Raw genomic sequence first — 15438 nt, 5'->3', positions numbered from 1 at the left:
ACCGGCCAATCACAGCGAGGGTTATACAACTGCCGGCCAATCACAGCGCATCTTGAAGTGGGGTCGCTATGGCAGCCATATTTGTTGTCGCCCGTTTGTACCATCCCTTCTCTAGGTAATTTCGCCTACCAGGCAGGGTGAAGGAGTCCGTATCTCTGGAATTACTGAACGCACAGGAACAAGGGACCCCTTAAAAGATAGATCTCAGCGAGGTGGAGGCAGACGCGGGGGTCTGAAGGTACGAAAAACGGACGAAAGACGCGGACGCGACCGCGGTTTGCTATAGGGCTAATGACCACTAGTTGGGCAACTTACACAGTATGGCTTTAAGTCCGGAATTTAAAATGTACTTGAGTAAAAGTATGAAAGTGTCGGCATCAAAATGTGAAAAATAGAGCTAAAGTGGTTATATTATAATGTACATCTTCAAAGTAACTAGTAACTAAAGTTCTCAAATAAATGTAGTGAAGTACAATATTTGGATCTGAGATGTAGTGGAGTAGAAGTAAAAGTATTGGAAATTCTAAATACTCCATGTAAAGTAAAAATGTAAGTAATGTACTTGAGTAAATGTAAATTACTTTTACACCACTGCTAATCTGTTCATTTTATTACAGGAGTAGGCTGCACACTTGTACATTATTTCATTATGTCATAATACACAGTAAAATACTCAATGTTAGTTCGAATTGTAAAAAGAAAAAGTAGAAATCCCAAATGGTTGTCAAGACTGGGGATTTTACTTTGTATAATAAAGAAGACACATAATCCCATAATCCCAATAAAGGGAAGGACATTCAGACAGCTGAATATAATTTATATGTATTTTCCTTCCCTCGGCACAATGAACCTTGACAGCATGGCAGTTATGGAGATAATGATAATGATGATGACTGTGGTGCCTATCAGTGAGATTTCACACTAGGCGGCAGCTAGGGCATGGCAGGAGGTTCGTGTGTGGCGGGAGACTGTGTGTCTGCACATCACCGTGGCACTGGACCAAGATTAAAGCACAACTGCTGGAGACGCAGGCATCCATCTTGTTTTGTCTGTGTCCACTGTGGTGAAAGCATGAGCACAGCAGAAGACAAGGGTTCAATGGAGCCAAGCCAGCGCCAGACAGCTGTTGGGATAAGAACTGAACAAAGTGACAATGCCTGGATCAAATGAGAAACGCTCATTTAGAGGGGGCCGGCTAGCAGACAGCAGACATGTCCTGTAGGAAAGCCTCTACCGCAAGACCTGGGCATTGTGCGCCCCGGGGGCCGTATGCAGCCCTTATTTGGTTCATTCTGACCGGCCCTTGTAGGGTTAATGGCAAATTACAAAATAAACACATTTTCTAATTTTACCTCATACATGGACTAAAGCTGCATTTCTCTTATTTTGAAGTTTTGTATTCACGTACATATGGACGCAATGCGTACATCAGCACGTGTGTGTGATCATTGAATGGTTGTCTCAATAACAAGCAGGTGGTCAGACTGGTCACAAGTCAAGACGACCTGCCTTACCTAACCCAAAAATGGCTAAAGTGGCTAAAAAAAGAAAAGTCGATGCCGAGTGCCGGGTATTCAACAAAAATTGGACTGTAAGTACCGTATTTTCCGGACTATAAGGCGCACTTAAAAGCCTTTAATTTTCTCAAAAAACTACAGTGCGCCTTATAGTCCAGTGCGCCTTATATATGGATCATTCATTGACATTGACATTCCCTTTAGCACAGCTCCATCTGTTTGATGCATAACGCAACGGTAGCGTCTATTATGTGCGCCTTATAGTCAGGTGCGCCTTATATATGAAAACAGTTTGAAAATAGACCATTCATTGACAGTGCGCCTTATAGTCAGGTGCGCCTTATAGTCCAGAAAATACTGTATTTATTTACTGAAGTCGGAGGTAAAGCCGTGTGTTTATAGTTTGCGGGGAACACATCTTGTGGGGAGCACTGCCTTTTGGCCTGGTTCTCCACAATATTTTCTGTTGTTCATGTGAACCCATGGAAAAAATAATTGCCCACCCCTGGCCTGCTCTACCGACTGGGCTATATAGCTTGAGGAACCGTTCAATGGAGTTCAATGGACTGGTGGTGCCATCTTGGGAGGTTTTCACTATTACTTTCAATGGGTTGACGAACTTGACTTGTGGTTACAAGTGGAATTTGGCATTACTTTTTCCCATTAGTAAACTAACCAACCTCATATGAGAGAACTCATGCACATTCTGAGTTTGTGGTTAAATTAGATGAATATATATAGTTTGGCAGGAACATGATGTGCAAATGTTATTAATGCATTTTAATCATGGCAATCAGACCATACTGTAATATGTAACACAAGAGGGGCGTACAATTTCAGGAAGGAAGTTGTAACTGAGATCAGATTCATAATGTGATGCACAGTACAGTATACGTATCCCAGTTCTCTGGTGTGATTACACTTGTAGATGTGGTAACACATCTTTTAAACAGTGAGGACACTGGGATAGCAGCAGTAATAATACTGTGAAAGGTGGTTAAATACTTTTTTTTTTTTACCCAATTCATGCTTCAGAGCATGGGTTAACACCAAAGATCTACTGTAATTTCACTGTCACAGCGAGCTTTGTAAAGATTATAACTGCCGGCAGTTCACCAATTAACACAACCTTGACTCTGGGCTTTGGAAGTGCACCAACTAATGCTTGTCATGTGAAATAAGAAAACGTGGAAGGATAAAGATGACCAGGGAAAAAAAAAGGGAAGTAGGGTGAGTTTGCAAGCAAATGCAAGCCTTTAGCCTGCGGGTTAATCCATCCGGATGCTAGTCACGCTACTGTCAACTCTGCTCCACTAATCTTGGTCAAAAGTAAGCTCAGATAGAAATCTGAGCGATCACATGAGCTTCCAGGCATCATATCATTAGAGAAATGAATCAGCTAACATTACAGTAGTCACACAGCGTAGTATCGACACACCATGAACTCATTCAGAGGGTCATCTATTAGATGGGTGTAGAAGATAGAGGGTACATCCAGAGGAACAAGCATGGGTACCATTGTCTTGCCATTGCACGGTAGTAGATATGTGATATGATTGCTGCTGTTCAACATAAACAATGTGTGTAAACCCCTAAATCAAGGGTCTTCAACGTTTTCAGACCAAGGACCCCTTATTTGAGAGAGAGATGAAGCAGGGGGTGGTGACCCCCCACAACCTGTTCATAGATTCCATTGACAGCACAATCATCAGTGTATTTTGGATTTGTGTCAATTTGTGTTTTCAGATATTAACCACTTGAACCGTCAATACTTAATAAACTTGACTTTTCACTCTGTACTTAGTCTGCTCTTTTTCTCCTCTACACCAAAGCTCTTTGCCGAAAACAGCCGATCTACAAGCTCACAACGCCTCGCATCACAAGGCGTTGTGAGCTTGTAGAATCTGCTATTTTTGGCTAAAGTTCTCAGATATGGACACTAGAGTTCGGGTGGTTAATATAAAAAAGGAGAATAAAAAGGTTTCGGTAAAACACTTTCTATGAAGCCCATAAAGATTTGGAGGAACCCCTGTAGTAACTCTGAGGACCCCTTAGGGATCCCGGACCCCCTGTTGAAGACCCTTGCCCTAAATTGTAAATTGTAATAATTGAGATTGGACACCCGGCACTCAGGTCTCCCGTGGGAAACAAAACATCTACCACTCAACTAAGAGCAAATCCCAACTTTTTTAGGCCTAGAATTATTGAATGCTTTAACCAGTGAAAAATAGCAGATATACAAGCTCACAGCGCGGCACCGAGTGCCGCGCTGCGAGCTTGTAGATCTGCTATTTTTGAAAAAGTCGTGAAAATGTGTGCAAATCTTTTTAAAGCGAACGTTTGTAACTCAAATTTTGCTTCTGGGTGGTCCCTGGAACTAAATATTTCGAGATGGGGGTCCGTGGCCAAATAAATATCATTTTGGGGGTCCTTCACATGAAAAGGTTTGAGAAACACTGACATAGTAGTCTCTCAAGAACAGACTAACTGAGCTCCGGTTAAGTGAAAAGGACCTTTTCTTTGACGATGGCTGGCCAGATTGCTGACATAGAAAAATCTTAGAAGGATTCAAAAGACACATATAGAAGCGGGTCAAAATTCAAATTTCAACGATTTTTCAAAAATAGCAGATCTACAAGCTCGCAGCGCGGCACTCGGTGCCGCGCTGTGAGCTTGTATATCTGCTGTTTTTTCAATAGTTAAAGCATAAAATAATGATACACAAAATGTGTACCCGTTCTAAATGGGTTAAAGGTTGAAAAGTCTTACGAGTCTCATGTTACTCACCTTCCCCGAGGACTGGATTCCCTTGATCATGGCGAGGCAGACCATGGACCAGGCAGCCAGCAGGCAGAGTGTCATCTTCCAGTTGAGACCGCCACCCTCAGAGATGCTGTTGGAGATGTCCAAGGCCTCGCGGTACCAGTAATACGTGGTGGCCGAGCTCTTCTCACACTCTGGAACCACATCTAAAGGTACAACATGGCAGGAGTCAGTAGGGCTGTCACAATGTGACATTTTTAGTGCTGTCCGAGTTAACTAAATTAATCGCAATTAACTCACCGTTATGTTAATCGCGATTAATTATTTTAATCGCAATTAATCGCATATTTACAAACATTACTACAATATCGGCTATATTGGCTACAAGGTCCATCCCTGTTGATGTAACAAAAAATACAAAGTATAATTAAAGCATAAATGTGGACACAACAGTAATCATTTAGCAGATCCTTATACCCATCAGCTGAAGTCTGTTTAATGCAATACCATTATGATTTATTCAGGTTTTTAATTGATTTAGAATAAAAGATTAACATACTTTTGCATAAATCCAGCAAATATTTACACTCCCAAGTTAATAGGGCCACAAAAGACTTGAAAGGTATCCCTCTAAGTTACATTGTGACCTGATAAAAGCTGATGACTTATTTGCGATTAATCGCGCGACTAACTACATAAATCATGCGATTAATCGCAGTTAAAGTATTTAATCGTTGGACACCACTAGACATTTTACATGACGATTAATTGTCGCTCAAATAATTGCGATCAACGATTTAATTGTGTTTTTTTTTTTTATTACATTTTTGTTTGGCTTGTAGGCTTTGAAGTTGCACATGGTAGATATGACACATAACCTAAATATATACAAAGAAATGACAGGCATATTTTACAACTTTATACTTAAAAAATAACATTGATAGTGGAAATAGCCGATCTACAAGCTCACAACGCGTCGCGATGCGACACGTTGTGAGCTTGTAGATCTGTTATTTCTGAGCTTGTAGATCTGTTATTTCTGTATTTTCTTTTTAAAAGTGTTTGAAACTATATTAACATTTTCTCAACATGGAAACGATTATGACGATTATGCAAAATAATCGTGATTACTTCAAATAATTGCGATTAGACGATTATGTAATAATTGTGACAGCCCTAGGAGTCAGTGGATCACCTTTTTTCATACTAATTTTACTGTAGCAAGCATACAAATGGTTCCCAAAGTGCTTCATGGTTAAAACAGAAGGACAGTTGAAATTACAAACTGGGAAATCCATAAATAACTAGAAGCAGTGCTCTTCCGAGCACAGGTCTCCACCAGGCAAGGCGTCCTGGTGTACTACTGTATAATAGGCCAATGTAAAAAGGGTGGCATATGTTCTTCACCTTAGAGCTTTCATGGCAATCGGACGCTGCATGCATGATTTGAAGCATTGTGTTCCAAAAATGTGTTTTGCTAAAGTCTACCTGCTGGTGGCGCTATAACAGGCCAATGTGAAAAAGGTAGCATTTGTTCCTTGACCTAGTGGGAATATGTGTGGCAAATTTCACAGTAATCGCAAGCTGCGTTGATGATTTGAGGCATTTTGTTCAAAAACGGAGCAATCCTGCAAACTTTGGAAGCCAATATTAGCCAATCAGGATGGAATATGAAATATCAGACCGATCGGACTTGATCACATGACTATAGAGATACTGTGTACCGATTTGCGTGATTTTTGGAGAAAATCTGAAGGAGTAATATCCAAAAATGTGTTTTACATAAGTCGGCCCAAAGGTGGCGCTATAAAAGGCTAATGTGAAAAATGCAGGGCAAAGGTTTATCCTTAGCCTCTAGGGAGTGCGCTTACAAAGTTTGAAACTGATCGGTGGAGTTATAGGTAAAACCACAAATCGGCCTGTTATAGCGCCACCATGAGGCTGATTCAAAAATAATTAAGTGGCATTTATTCCTCGGCCTAGTGGGAACGTGTGTGTGCGATTTCATGATAATTGCACTTTGCGTTTGGGATTTGAGGCATTTTGTTCTAAACGGCTCAATCCTACAAACTTTGGAAGCCAATCTTAGCCAATCAGGATGGAATATGCAAAATTGGACAGATCGATCACATGACTGTCGAGATACTGCCTATCGATTTGTAGGATTTTTGGACAAAATCTGTAGGAGTAGTGCACAGAAATGTGTTTTGCGAACATCGGCCACTAGGTGGCGCTAGAAAAGGCCCATTTGAAAAATTTAGGGCAGAGGTTCTAGATTGGCATCCAGGGAATGTGTGTGCTCACTTTGGCAGCGACCGGGCCAACGTCGACTGAGATTAGGTGCACACAAACTGCGAGGACGCACGGACGCACGGACGCACGGACGGACGCACGGACGGACGAAGGGGAAAACATACTCTCCCCCATGCCTTCGGCTGGTGGAGACAATGAATCACAATTACGAGCTAAGGTAGGAATTAAGGATGATTATAGGCTATACAGAATAAGTGTTCTCTGAGACTGGTTAATATGCATTTTGAAAACGTGCGTAATATTAACCACTTTAAATCACTTATACGGACTGACTTGGCCCATCCTTGTTTTCCTAAAGCTCACAACTTGTGAGCTTGTAGATCTGCCTATTATGGAATACCCAGAATAGGGACACCAGGGTTCATGTGGTAAATTTGCATAATGTGGCTATAATATTTGTGTTCATTTCATGTTTAATTCGAAAGTAAACTCAAAGTGCTTCACACTGAAGGACAAAAACATTTGCAAAGTACAGAGTACCCCCCTAACTCACACAGAAAAGTACATCTGCGCACGCACGCAGGCACAGGCACTCACACACGCACACGCACGCACACACACACACACACACACAATAGCAGATATACAAGCTCACCGCGCTGCGAGCTTGTATATCTGCTATTTTTGAAAAATCGTGAAAATGTGTGCAAGAAACCTATGTCAAGGACCCCCAAGATGATATGTATTTGGCCATGGATCCTGATCTCAAAATATTTAGTTCCAGGGACCCCCAGAAGCAAAATTTGAGTTAGAAATGTTCGCTTAAAAAATACATATATTCAAAGATTTTCACACATTTTCACAACTTTTCAAAAATAGCAGATCTACAAGCTCGCAGCGCGGCACTCGGTGCCGCGCTGCGAGCTTGTATATCTGCTATTTTTCAATAGATAAAGTTACTAGGGCCCCTCCACCTTGGGCCCCAGTAACTCAGTCCCACTTTCCTACCCCTTGTGACGCCCCTGCACACACACTCCTCATTCTCTTCTGGTGCGTCTTACATGTACTGGTCTTGTTCTTTATGAGTGGACATTCATGCCATGGCAGAGGTTGCTGGAACGACTGGGAGAAGTAGAAGAAACTCCAGCTAATGATCACATTGTAGTAGAGCGCCACAAAGAAACACACCTGCAGGAAGGACAGCACAACGTCAGCCACATGAGAACAGGATTTGGATCAAAAGGATGAGAGGAAACCTAAACTTTATATCAAGATACTGGCACTGTGTTTGTGTTGTTGTTGTTGTTGTTGTTGTTGTGGTTGTGGTTTCTTGGAACGCTTCAGAGCATTCAGTCAAAGTGTATACCTACAGTCAGAAACACCACCCCATGGCTGAAAATGAGCCTACTGGTTCATACTCCATATCCGTCCGGTATAAATGAAAGCAATAAGCCCAGGGGGCATAAATTCGTCCCTGGCATCTTGGCCCAGACCGGTGCTTGTAGATCTGCTGTTTTCACTACTTTTGTGCGACGGCCTTGTATGATGAAGCCGGGCTTTGCTTTGCGAAAAAATTTACAAATTCGAAACTTGGAGATACAAGGTTTCTGCCCGACAGTGACGATTTACTTTGTAAGCCCCCAAAATGGAACGAAGGCCGACATTTATTTTTTCTTCCTAATGGCCGGGCTGGACCGGCCGGGAATGAACCGGCCGTTCGGGAGTTGGCCCGCTTTCCCCAATGGCCAGCACGTCCCTGCTTTTCTTTCTTGAAAAGTCTGGATCCCGAGGCTAGGGTCCCAGAGATGAAATCATATCAAACGGGGGTCCTTGTAACCATGTCGTGTTGTACTCACCACACAGCTGGCGAAGCCAATGCCCCCCAGACGAGGGCTGATGAAGTTCCAGACGCCAATACTGCCTCTGCGGATCCTCTGGCCCACAGCCAGCTCCAGGAAGAACAGGGGGATACCGATCAGGATCAGCAGGATCAGATAGGGCACCAGGTACGCTCCTGTCCAGTGACACGGTACACTCAATGAGTTACAGTACATATGTACAGCAGGGGTTTTCAAAGTGGGTGACGGGGCACCCTGGGGTGCCATGATGGCAGTCCAGGGGTGCCGCGAGATAAGTTGATAATATTTGGAATTTATTTGGACACTTGAAAAAATATTTAGTATCCTTTTAAAAAGTACAAAGTTATTTTCAGTCAGTTCTAACCAAAATGGCTATTATCTCAACGTTTTCCTCACAACATAATCATTCAAATATCGTCACTGTCAGGCAGAGACCTCTGTCGCACAAAACTAGTGAAAACAGCCGATCTACAAGCACACAACGCCTCGCGATGCGAGGTGTTGTGTGCTTGTAGATCTGCTGTTTTCACTAGTTTATTCTTTTTTTTTTTTTTTTTATAATTTTTATCCCACGATTTTGCAACCCTTTTTCACCCAGTGCCAATTGCCTATGTAATCCTGGGCTCTGCTCTCCCTCTGCCGCGCCTGGGGAGACAACGGACTGACCTCATGCTTCCTTCAATGCATGAGAGTAGTCCAAGTTGTTTCTTTTCACCTGACAGGGGGGATTTCCCCGGGATGGACGTAGCACGTGGAAGGAACACGTTATTCCAACCAGTTCCTTTCCCCTCTATCAAGCGCCCCGGCTGGCCAGGGGGAGGCATTATTGAGACCAGGATTACTGCATGTTTTTGTGAGGGTATCAACCCTATGAGACACGGGGAGAACATGCAAACTCCACACAGAAAGGCCCTATCGCCGACCCCACCTAGGGTGTGGGTGCTGATGACGCGGAGGGAGAAACACGCCCCCAGCACCCACAGCGTCCCCCGGCGGGAAACGAACCCAGGACCTTCTAGCTGTGAGGCGAAGCGCTAACCACTGCAATGAATGTAAAAATGTCGACAACACATTTCCCTCACCACTGCATTGATCACAGTGGTAATGATGACCACAGCAAAAATTTGGAATCTTACTATTTTATAATGAGAAACATGGGGAATTTGAAAGTTGAATTTGCTATTGCAGCATATTTGATTATTTACTAAAATAATCGTTTTGTTGGTCTCGTCTGCCATCAGAGGGGGAATGTGTGTGTATGGGTGAATGTAATGCACATTGTAAAGCAGTGGTTCTCAACCTGTGGGTTGGGACCCCAGCGGGGTCCCCAGATGTTTAACTTAATGTACAACATTGTTTTCTCACTCAACAGTAACCAGCATAAAACGTAAGTGTATAGAGGCTATCTGCACATTTCTAAAGTGACAGTTTAAGGACTTACCTCTAATACTGTACCTCTAAAATGACAAATTAAACATTGGCCAAATTGTCAAATATTAGAGGCAGAAATTATGAAAATAGCAGATCTACATGGTCACAACGCCTCACGTTGCGAGGTAATGCCTCAACTCTTACAACATCATACTTCGGTGGTGGGAAACCAGGGCACATACAGTATGGATCCAAGAATCTGGCACATTGACCCAATGCTAAGGCCCACATGCAGCCTGGCTGGGTTATGATCTAATCATGCTAGTGTGTACTCTACATGTGTCGTATAAGTATAGAGCAGGGGTCTTCAACGTTTTCAGGCTAAGGACCCCTTAGTTGATGATAGAGAGATGAAGCAGGGACCCCCACAACCTTTTCAGTTTCATTGTTTGACAGCACACTCATCAGCGTATTTTGGATTCATGTCAATTTGTTTTCGGATATTTAACCATTTGAACCGCCAATACACTATAAAGTTGACCTTTCACTCTGTACTTCGTACACCAAAGCTCTTTGCCAGAAGTCCCCGATCTACAAGCTCACAACGCCTCGTGTTGCGAGGCGTTGTGAGCTTGTAGATCTGCTATGTTTTGCTAAAGTTCACAGAATATGGACACTAGGGTTCAAGTGGTTAAAGGGGAAGACCACCCATTTTCAATATTGAACTATGTCATTAATATACCTTAGAGGAGTTGTGTGGAAATAAAGAAAAAAAGTTCCCCCTCTTCTGTGTTGCCTAGAACTGGAGGATTGATTTTGGGGTTTGTATTTGTAAAGTACAATGTGTGATGTCATCAAGTTGTGATTTACAATACAAACCCCCAAATCAATCCTCCAGTTCTAGGCAACACAGAAGAGGAGGAACTTTTAACTCCTCTAAGGTATATTAATGACATAGTTCAATATTGAAAATGGGTGGTCTTCCCCTTTAATATAAAAAGAAGCAGTGCCGGACGCCCTGTTGAAGACCCTTGGTATGTATATGTTACAGTCAGTTTGGGTAACTCAGTCAGATCGTGGTAAGAGCGCTTGTTTTGTCGTTCACCACACACCAATCACCACCAGATGGCGACAACAGCCATTCACTAGTGTAGGCGCTGACGTCACTCGTTTGCGACTCTTTCTTTATTTACTAGCCTAGCTCGGCAGTGTTTAGCCATTAGCTTACTATGCCTTACTCTAACCCTAACCCTAACCTTAACCTCAGTAAAACTATGCCTAACCCTAACCCTAACCCTAACCTCCGTGGGGTGAGGCGCTATCATTCCTGCCGATGCTACGTTGTTGTGGCTCAAAGCGACCGCTTGTTCCGCCCCGCGCCGCACGACGAGTGCTCCGTTTCTCGATCTGACTGTTTCTCTATCTAACCGTGACATATATGTATCTCAAGACACAAAAAAGCCAAAGGCTTGCAGCAAGGGCGAGGCCCCAGGAGTGTCCACGACCGCAGACGCATCTTGTGGTCCATAATCGTTCAACACTCAGACAACTGGACAAACAACAGTGCAAAATCAAAATATGAAAAACACATTTTAAGCAATTCATGATCATTAACACTGAGGATTTATACACACCTCCTTGTTGACATTCATACTATCTGTCTCAATAAAATAAATGCTATTAAATGACCCCCTTTTAACACATGGACACATTCGCTTCCACCTAGGCCAATCTTCCAGTAATTCTCAGAAATATAAATATGATTCAACTATTCTATATTATATTCATGTCATAAAATCATGCTAAACAGTACATTACTGCAACTTGTTCAAAGCAAGACAAGGTACGCAAAGCTCAACATCAGATTGTGATCAATGCGGCTTCCTGGAAACAATCACAGAACATCCACTTTCTCTCTCTCTCTCTCTCTCTCTCTCTCTCTCTCTCTCTCTCTCTCTCTCTCTCGGTATCCGAAAGGTGGAAAAGGTTACCATGCATTTTTGAAAAGCTCTATATCTGTATATTATATTTTGGTATGATAACCCTTTCTGAGACATAGCTAAATGTGTGTTATCAGCCAGAGTTGGTGTCCCATTAACTTTGCTATAGGCTACAGGGGGGAAAAAAGCAAAAAATGAATCTGCTTTAAGTAGCATATGAGGGGTCAAACTATGGGTTTGTCATGATTCTGAATCCATTGCAAGCATCTGTTTTGCACGAAAAACATTCCTTAGGCTAAAACGGCCCCCACAAAAGTGTGAAAAGTGATGACTCATCACTTTTCATCACTAAATCATAGTCTTGTGGGGCCATGTTTAGCCCAAGGAATGTTTTTCGTGCAAAACAGATGCTTGCAATGGATTCAGAATCATGAAAAACCCCTAGTTTGACCCCTCATATGCTACTTAAAGCAGATTCATTTTTTGCTTTTTTCCCCCCTGTATAGTAAAGTTAATGGGACACCAACTCTAGCAGCTGATAACACCATTTTAGCTGTGTCTCAGAAAGGGTTATCATACCAAAATATAATCTACAGATATAGAGCTTTTCAAAAATGCACTGTAACCTTTGCCACCTTTCGGATACCGACATCTCGTATGGCCCATGGACTATCTGTCTCTCTTTCTCTCACACACACAGTCTGTTTAATTGCATATGCTCTCTATCCACTACGCCTCTCATGGTGTGTGGTGCAATCAAACAATTCTGGAAACCAGGAAAGACACTGCAGTCTAAAATTAACCAAATTACAGTGGACCGCAGCAGAGCCATTCCTCTGTGCAATTACAGCTTGGGGGGTGAATGAGTAAGAGACGAAAGACGTTAAACCATTACAGCGTGGCATATTAGAAGACAGAGTGGGCATGGGTGCTTCTGATAGTCTGGTGGCATCTGAGCACGGGCGTCACAAGGGAGGGGGAAGTGGGACTGAGTTACTACTAGGGCCCAAAGTAGAGGGGCCTTAATTATTTTATATTAGCTGTGCCACGCCGCGAGCTTGTAGATCTGCTATTTTTTTAAAGTCGTGAAATGTGGGCAAATCTTTGAATATACCTATGTATTTTTTTAAGCAAACATTTTTTACTTCTGGGGTGTCCCTGGAACTAAATATCATTTTGGGGGTCCTTCACATGAAAAGGTTTGAGCACCACTGACATAGAAACATAGGTTTTTCAAAAAACCTTAGAGGGATTTGAAATATTCTTGCATTCACATTTTCACGATTTTTCAAAAATTGCATTGGGGGCGTGTTCCTCCCTCCGCGTCATCAGCGCCCACACCACAGGTGGGGTTGGCGAAAGGGCCTTTCTGTGTGGAGTTTGCATGTTCTCCCTGTGTCTCCTAGGGTTGATACCCTCACAAAAAACATGCAGTAATCCTGGTTTCTATAATGGAAAAGGAACTGGTTGGAATAACCTGTTCCTTCCACGTGCTACGTTCAAACCAGGGAAATCCCCACTGTCAGGTGAAAAGAAGCAACTTGGACTCCTCATGCATAGAAGGAAGCATGAGGTCAGTCCGTTGTCTCCCCAGGCACGGCAGAGGGAGAGCAGAGCCCAGGATTACATAGGCAATTGGCACTGGGTGAAAATGGGTTAAAAAATTGTGGGATAAAAAAAAGAAAAAAAAAATGAAGATCTACAAGCTCGCAGTGCGGCACTCAGTGCAGCACTGTGAGCTTGTATATCTGCTATATTTCAATAGTTAAATGACAAAATCTAAATGGGTCCCCCTATGAATAACCCGCAGTGGATCCTCTGTACGGTCCCAGAATTTGGTGTGACACCCCTGCATCCAGTGGTGAAAGTGAACCGGAACGGCCGGAACCCCCGTTCCGTTAAAACATTTGGGGCCGGAACGGCGTTCCGTTAAGAAAAGGAGAAGCCAGCTGTCAAAATCCCATGTTATATAACCTGCCACAAACACACGTCCAGGAAGAAAACAATAGCCTATACTAAAGTCAGATTAACATACAGTAGGCTACACAAGTGTTACTAGTTAGACTATATTTTCTGATAAAGTGCTTCTAAATTATTTCCGTGGGTTTGTGTAGGTCAGTGTAATCGCTTCTGTTTGTTTCAGTGTTTGACACGGAGCGGGGAGATGTGGGACGTTCGTGAACGAATCGAGTCGTTTGAACGGCTCTTTGAAATGAACGATATGATTCGGTTCACAGTAGGGAGCCGTTCCTTCGAATGAGCTAGTCTTTTGAACGGCTCTTTGAAAGGAACGGATCCCAGAGATCCGGCTCACTTCAAAGAGCCATAAATCCCATCTCTAGGAGAGACTCGTCGTGTCTGTGGCACTGTGCCTGCCATGGTGATGCAGAATAGACCAAAATGATTCTATTCTGCATCTAGCTTAAGTATTGGAAATACTCCAGTAAAGTAGGCTAGGCCAGAGCAGTATAATCAGAGAGTGGTGTCACCGCGGGGTCAGAAACAGCGCTGGTCACATGGTTCATTGTCACTTTACACCTCATAGACTTCAATGCATTTTGTAAACTTCCGGTTGGCCGTTTGTCACTATACGCCAATAGATGTGTGCGTAGAAGACCTGGCCCCATGAAGTGAACGGGAGTGACGCAACTCTCCATTCTAGGGCTCTGGGCTAGGCTACACTTAAAACCTGTACTTAAATACAGTACTTTAGTAAATGTACTTAGTTACTTTAGATAACCGGTTATAATAATATTAATAATAATATATTATATTATCTGGAATTCATATAGAGCTTTCAAACATGCTTTACATGTGTGTGGGGGCCTGGGGAGACAACAAATAAGAGAGCAGGATATGGTGACTTGACTAGGATAGAATAATGTTGCTCTATCAGCATTTCTTTCTTTGTTGATGCTGCTACTGTATGTGTTTATGTGGATATACTAAACAAAATGTTGTTGTACATCTTATCTTATCTTAGGTGATTCTGCTAGCCCTACTGCTTACCCTTCCGTATGGAACAATGAACAATATGAAGAGGCTTATTATAGATATTTCCTTTAGGATTTCAATCATATTTCATGTTACAGTAAGTGTAATGCCGTTGCCTAATTCAGGTGTAGGACCTGTAGTGTTTTTATTGTGTGTCTAACTGTGCCAAAATGAAGTTTTCTATGCATTTCAGGGGTTTTGGGGGGTTAGAGCCTCCCAATTTTTTTCCGGCCGCGCGACAGTTCCGGCAAGAATTTCAAACCACTTTCACCACTGCCTGCATCCGAGGGTACAGAGTGCACATGAGCCAAATGGCTGCCAGCAGAGCAGACACATGATGTTAGTGTGAGAGGAAAAGGGAAGCCTTTGCTCAGCGGATGTGGCTTTTCTTATTTCCTGTTTCATTATCATAGGTATTGGTAACATTATTATTGCATGAGTATTGAAGAGGTGCTGACACTTCACACATGCAGAATGACTTAACCCATTTAGGCCTAGGATTATTGAATGCTTTAACTGTTGAAAAATAGCAGATATACAAGCTCGCTGCTTCTGGGTGGTCCCTGGAACTAAATATTTTGAGATGGGGGTCCGTGGCCAAATACATATCATTTTGGTGGTCCTTCACATGAAAAGGTTTCAGAACCACTGACATAGTAGTCTCTCAAGAACAGACTAACTGAGCTCCAGTTAAGTGAAAAGGACCTTTTCTTTGACGATGGCTGGCCAGATTGCTGACAG

General features: G+C 42.7%; 1 protein-coding gene across 1 annotated transcript in view; it reads right to left on the bottom strand.

Annotated features, from left to right (window-relative positions):
- Window positions 1-15438, bottom strand: part of slc6a15 (solute carrier family 6 member 15) — a gene marked incomplete at its 3' end in the record, with an annotated part of 64808 nt that overhangs the window by 33438 nt on the left and 15932 nt on the right. The window contains exons 3-5 of the mRNA XM_080736063.1: window positions 8390-8547; window positions 7595-7721; window positions 4305-4486 (exon numbers count right to left, since the gene is read on the bottom strand). Coding sequence (XP_080592189.1) covers window positions 4305-4486; window positions 7595-7721; window positions 8390-8547 — 467 coding nt within the window. The remainder of the gene's footprint in view (window positions 1-4304; window positions 4487-7594; window positions 7722-8389; window positions 8548-15438) is intronic.

Source organism: Nannobrachium achirus (assembly GCF_963921795.1).
Source record: "Nannobrachium achirus genome assembly, chromosome: 11".
Taxonomy (NCBI): domain Eukaryota; kingdom Metazoa; phylum Chordata; class Actinopteri; order Myctophiformes; family Myctophidae; genus Nannobrachium; species Nannobrachium achirus.
The sequence above is the reverse complement of the archived record's forward strand: the minus strand, read 5'-3'. Positions and strand labels throughout refer to the sequence as shown.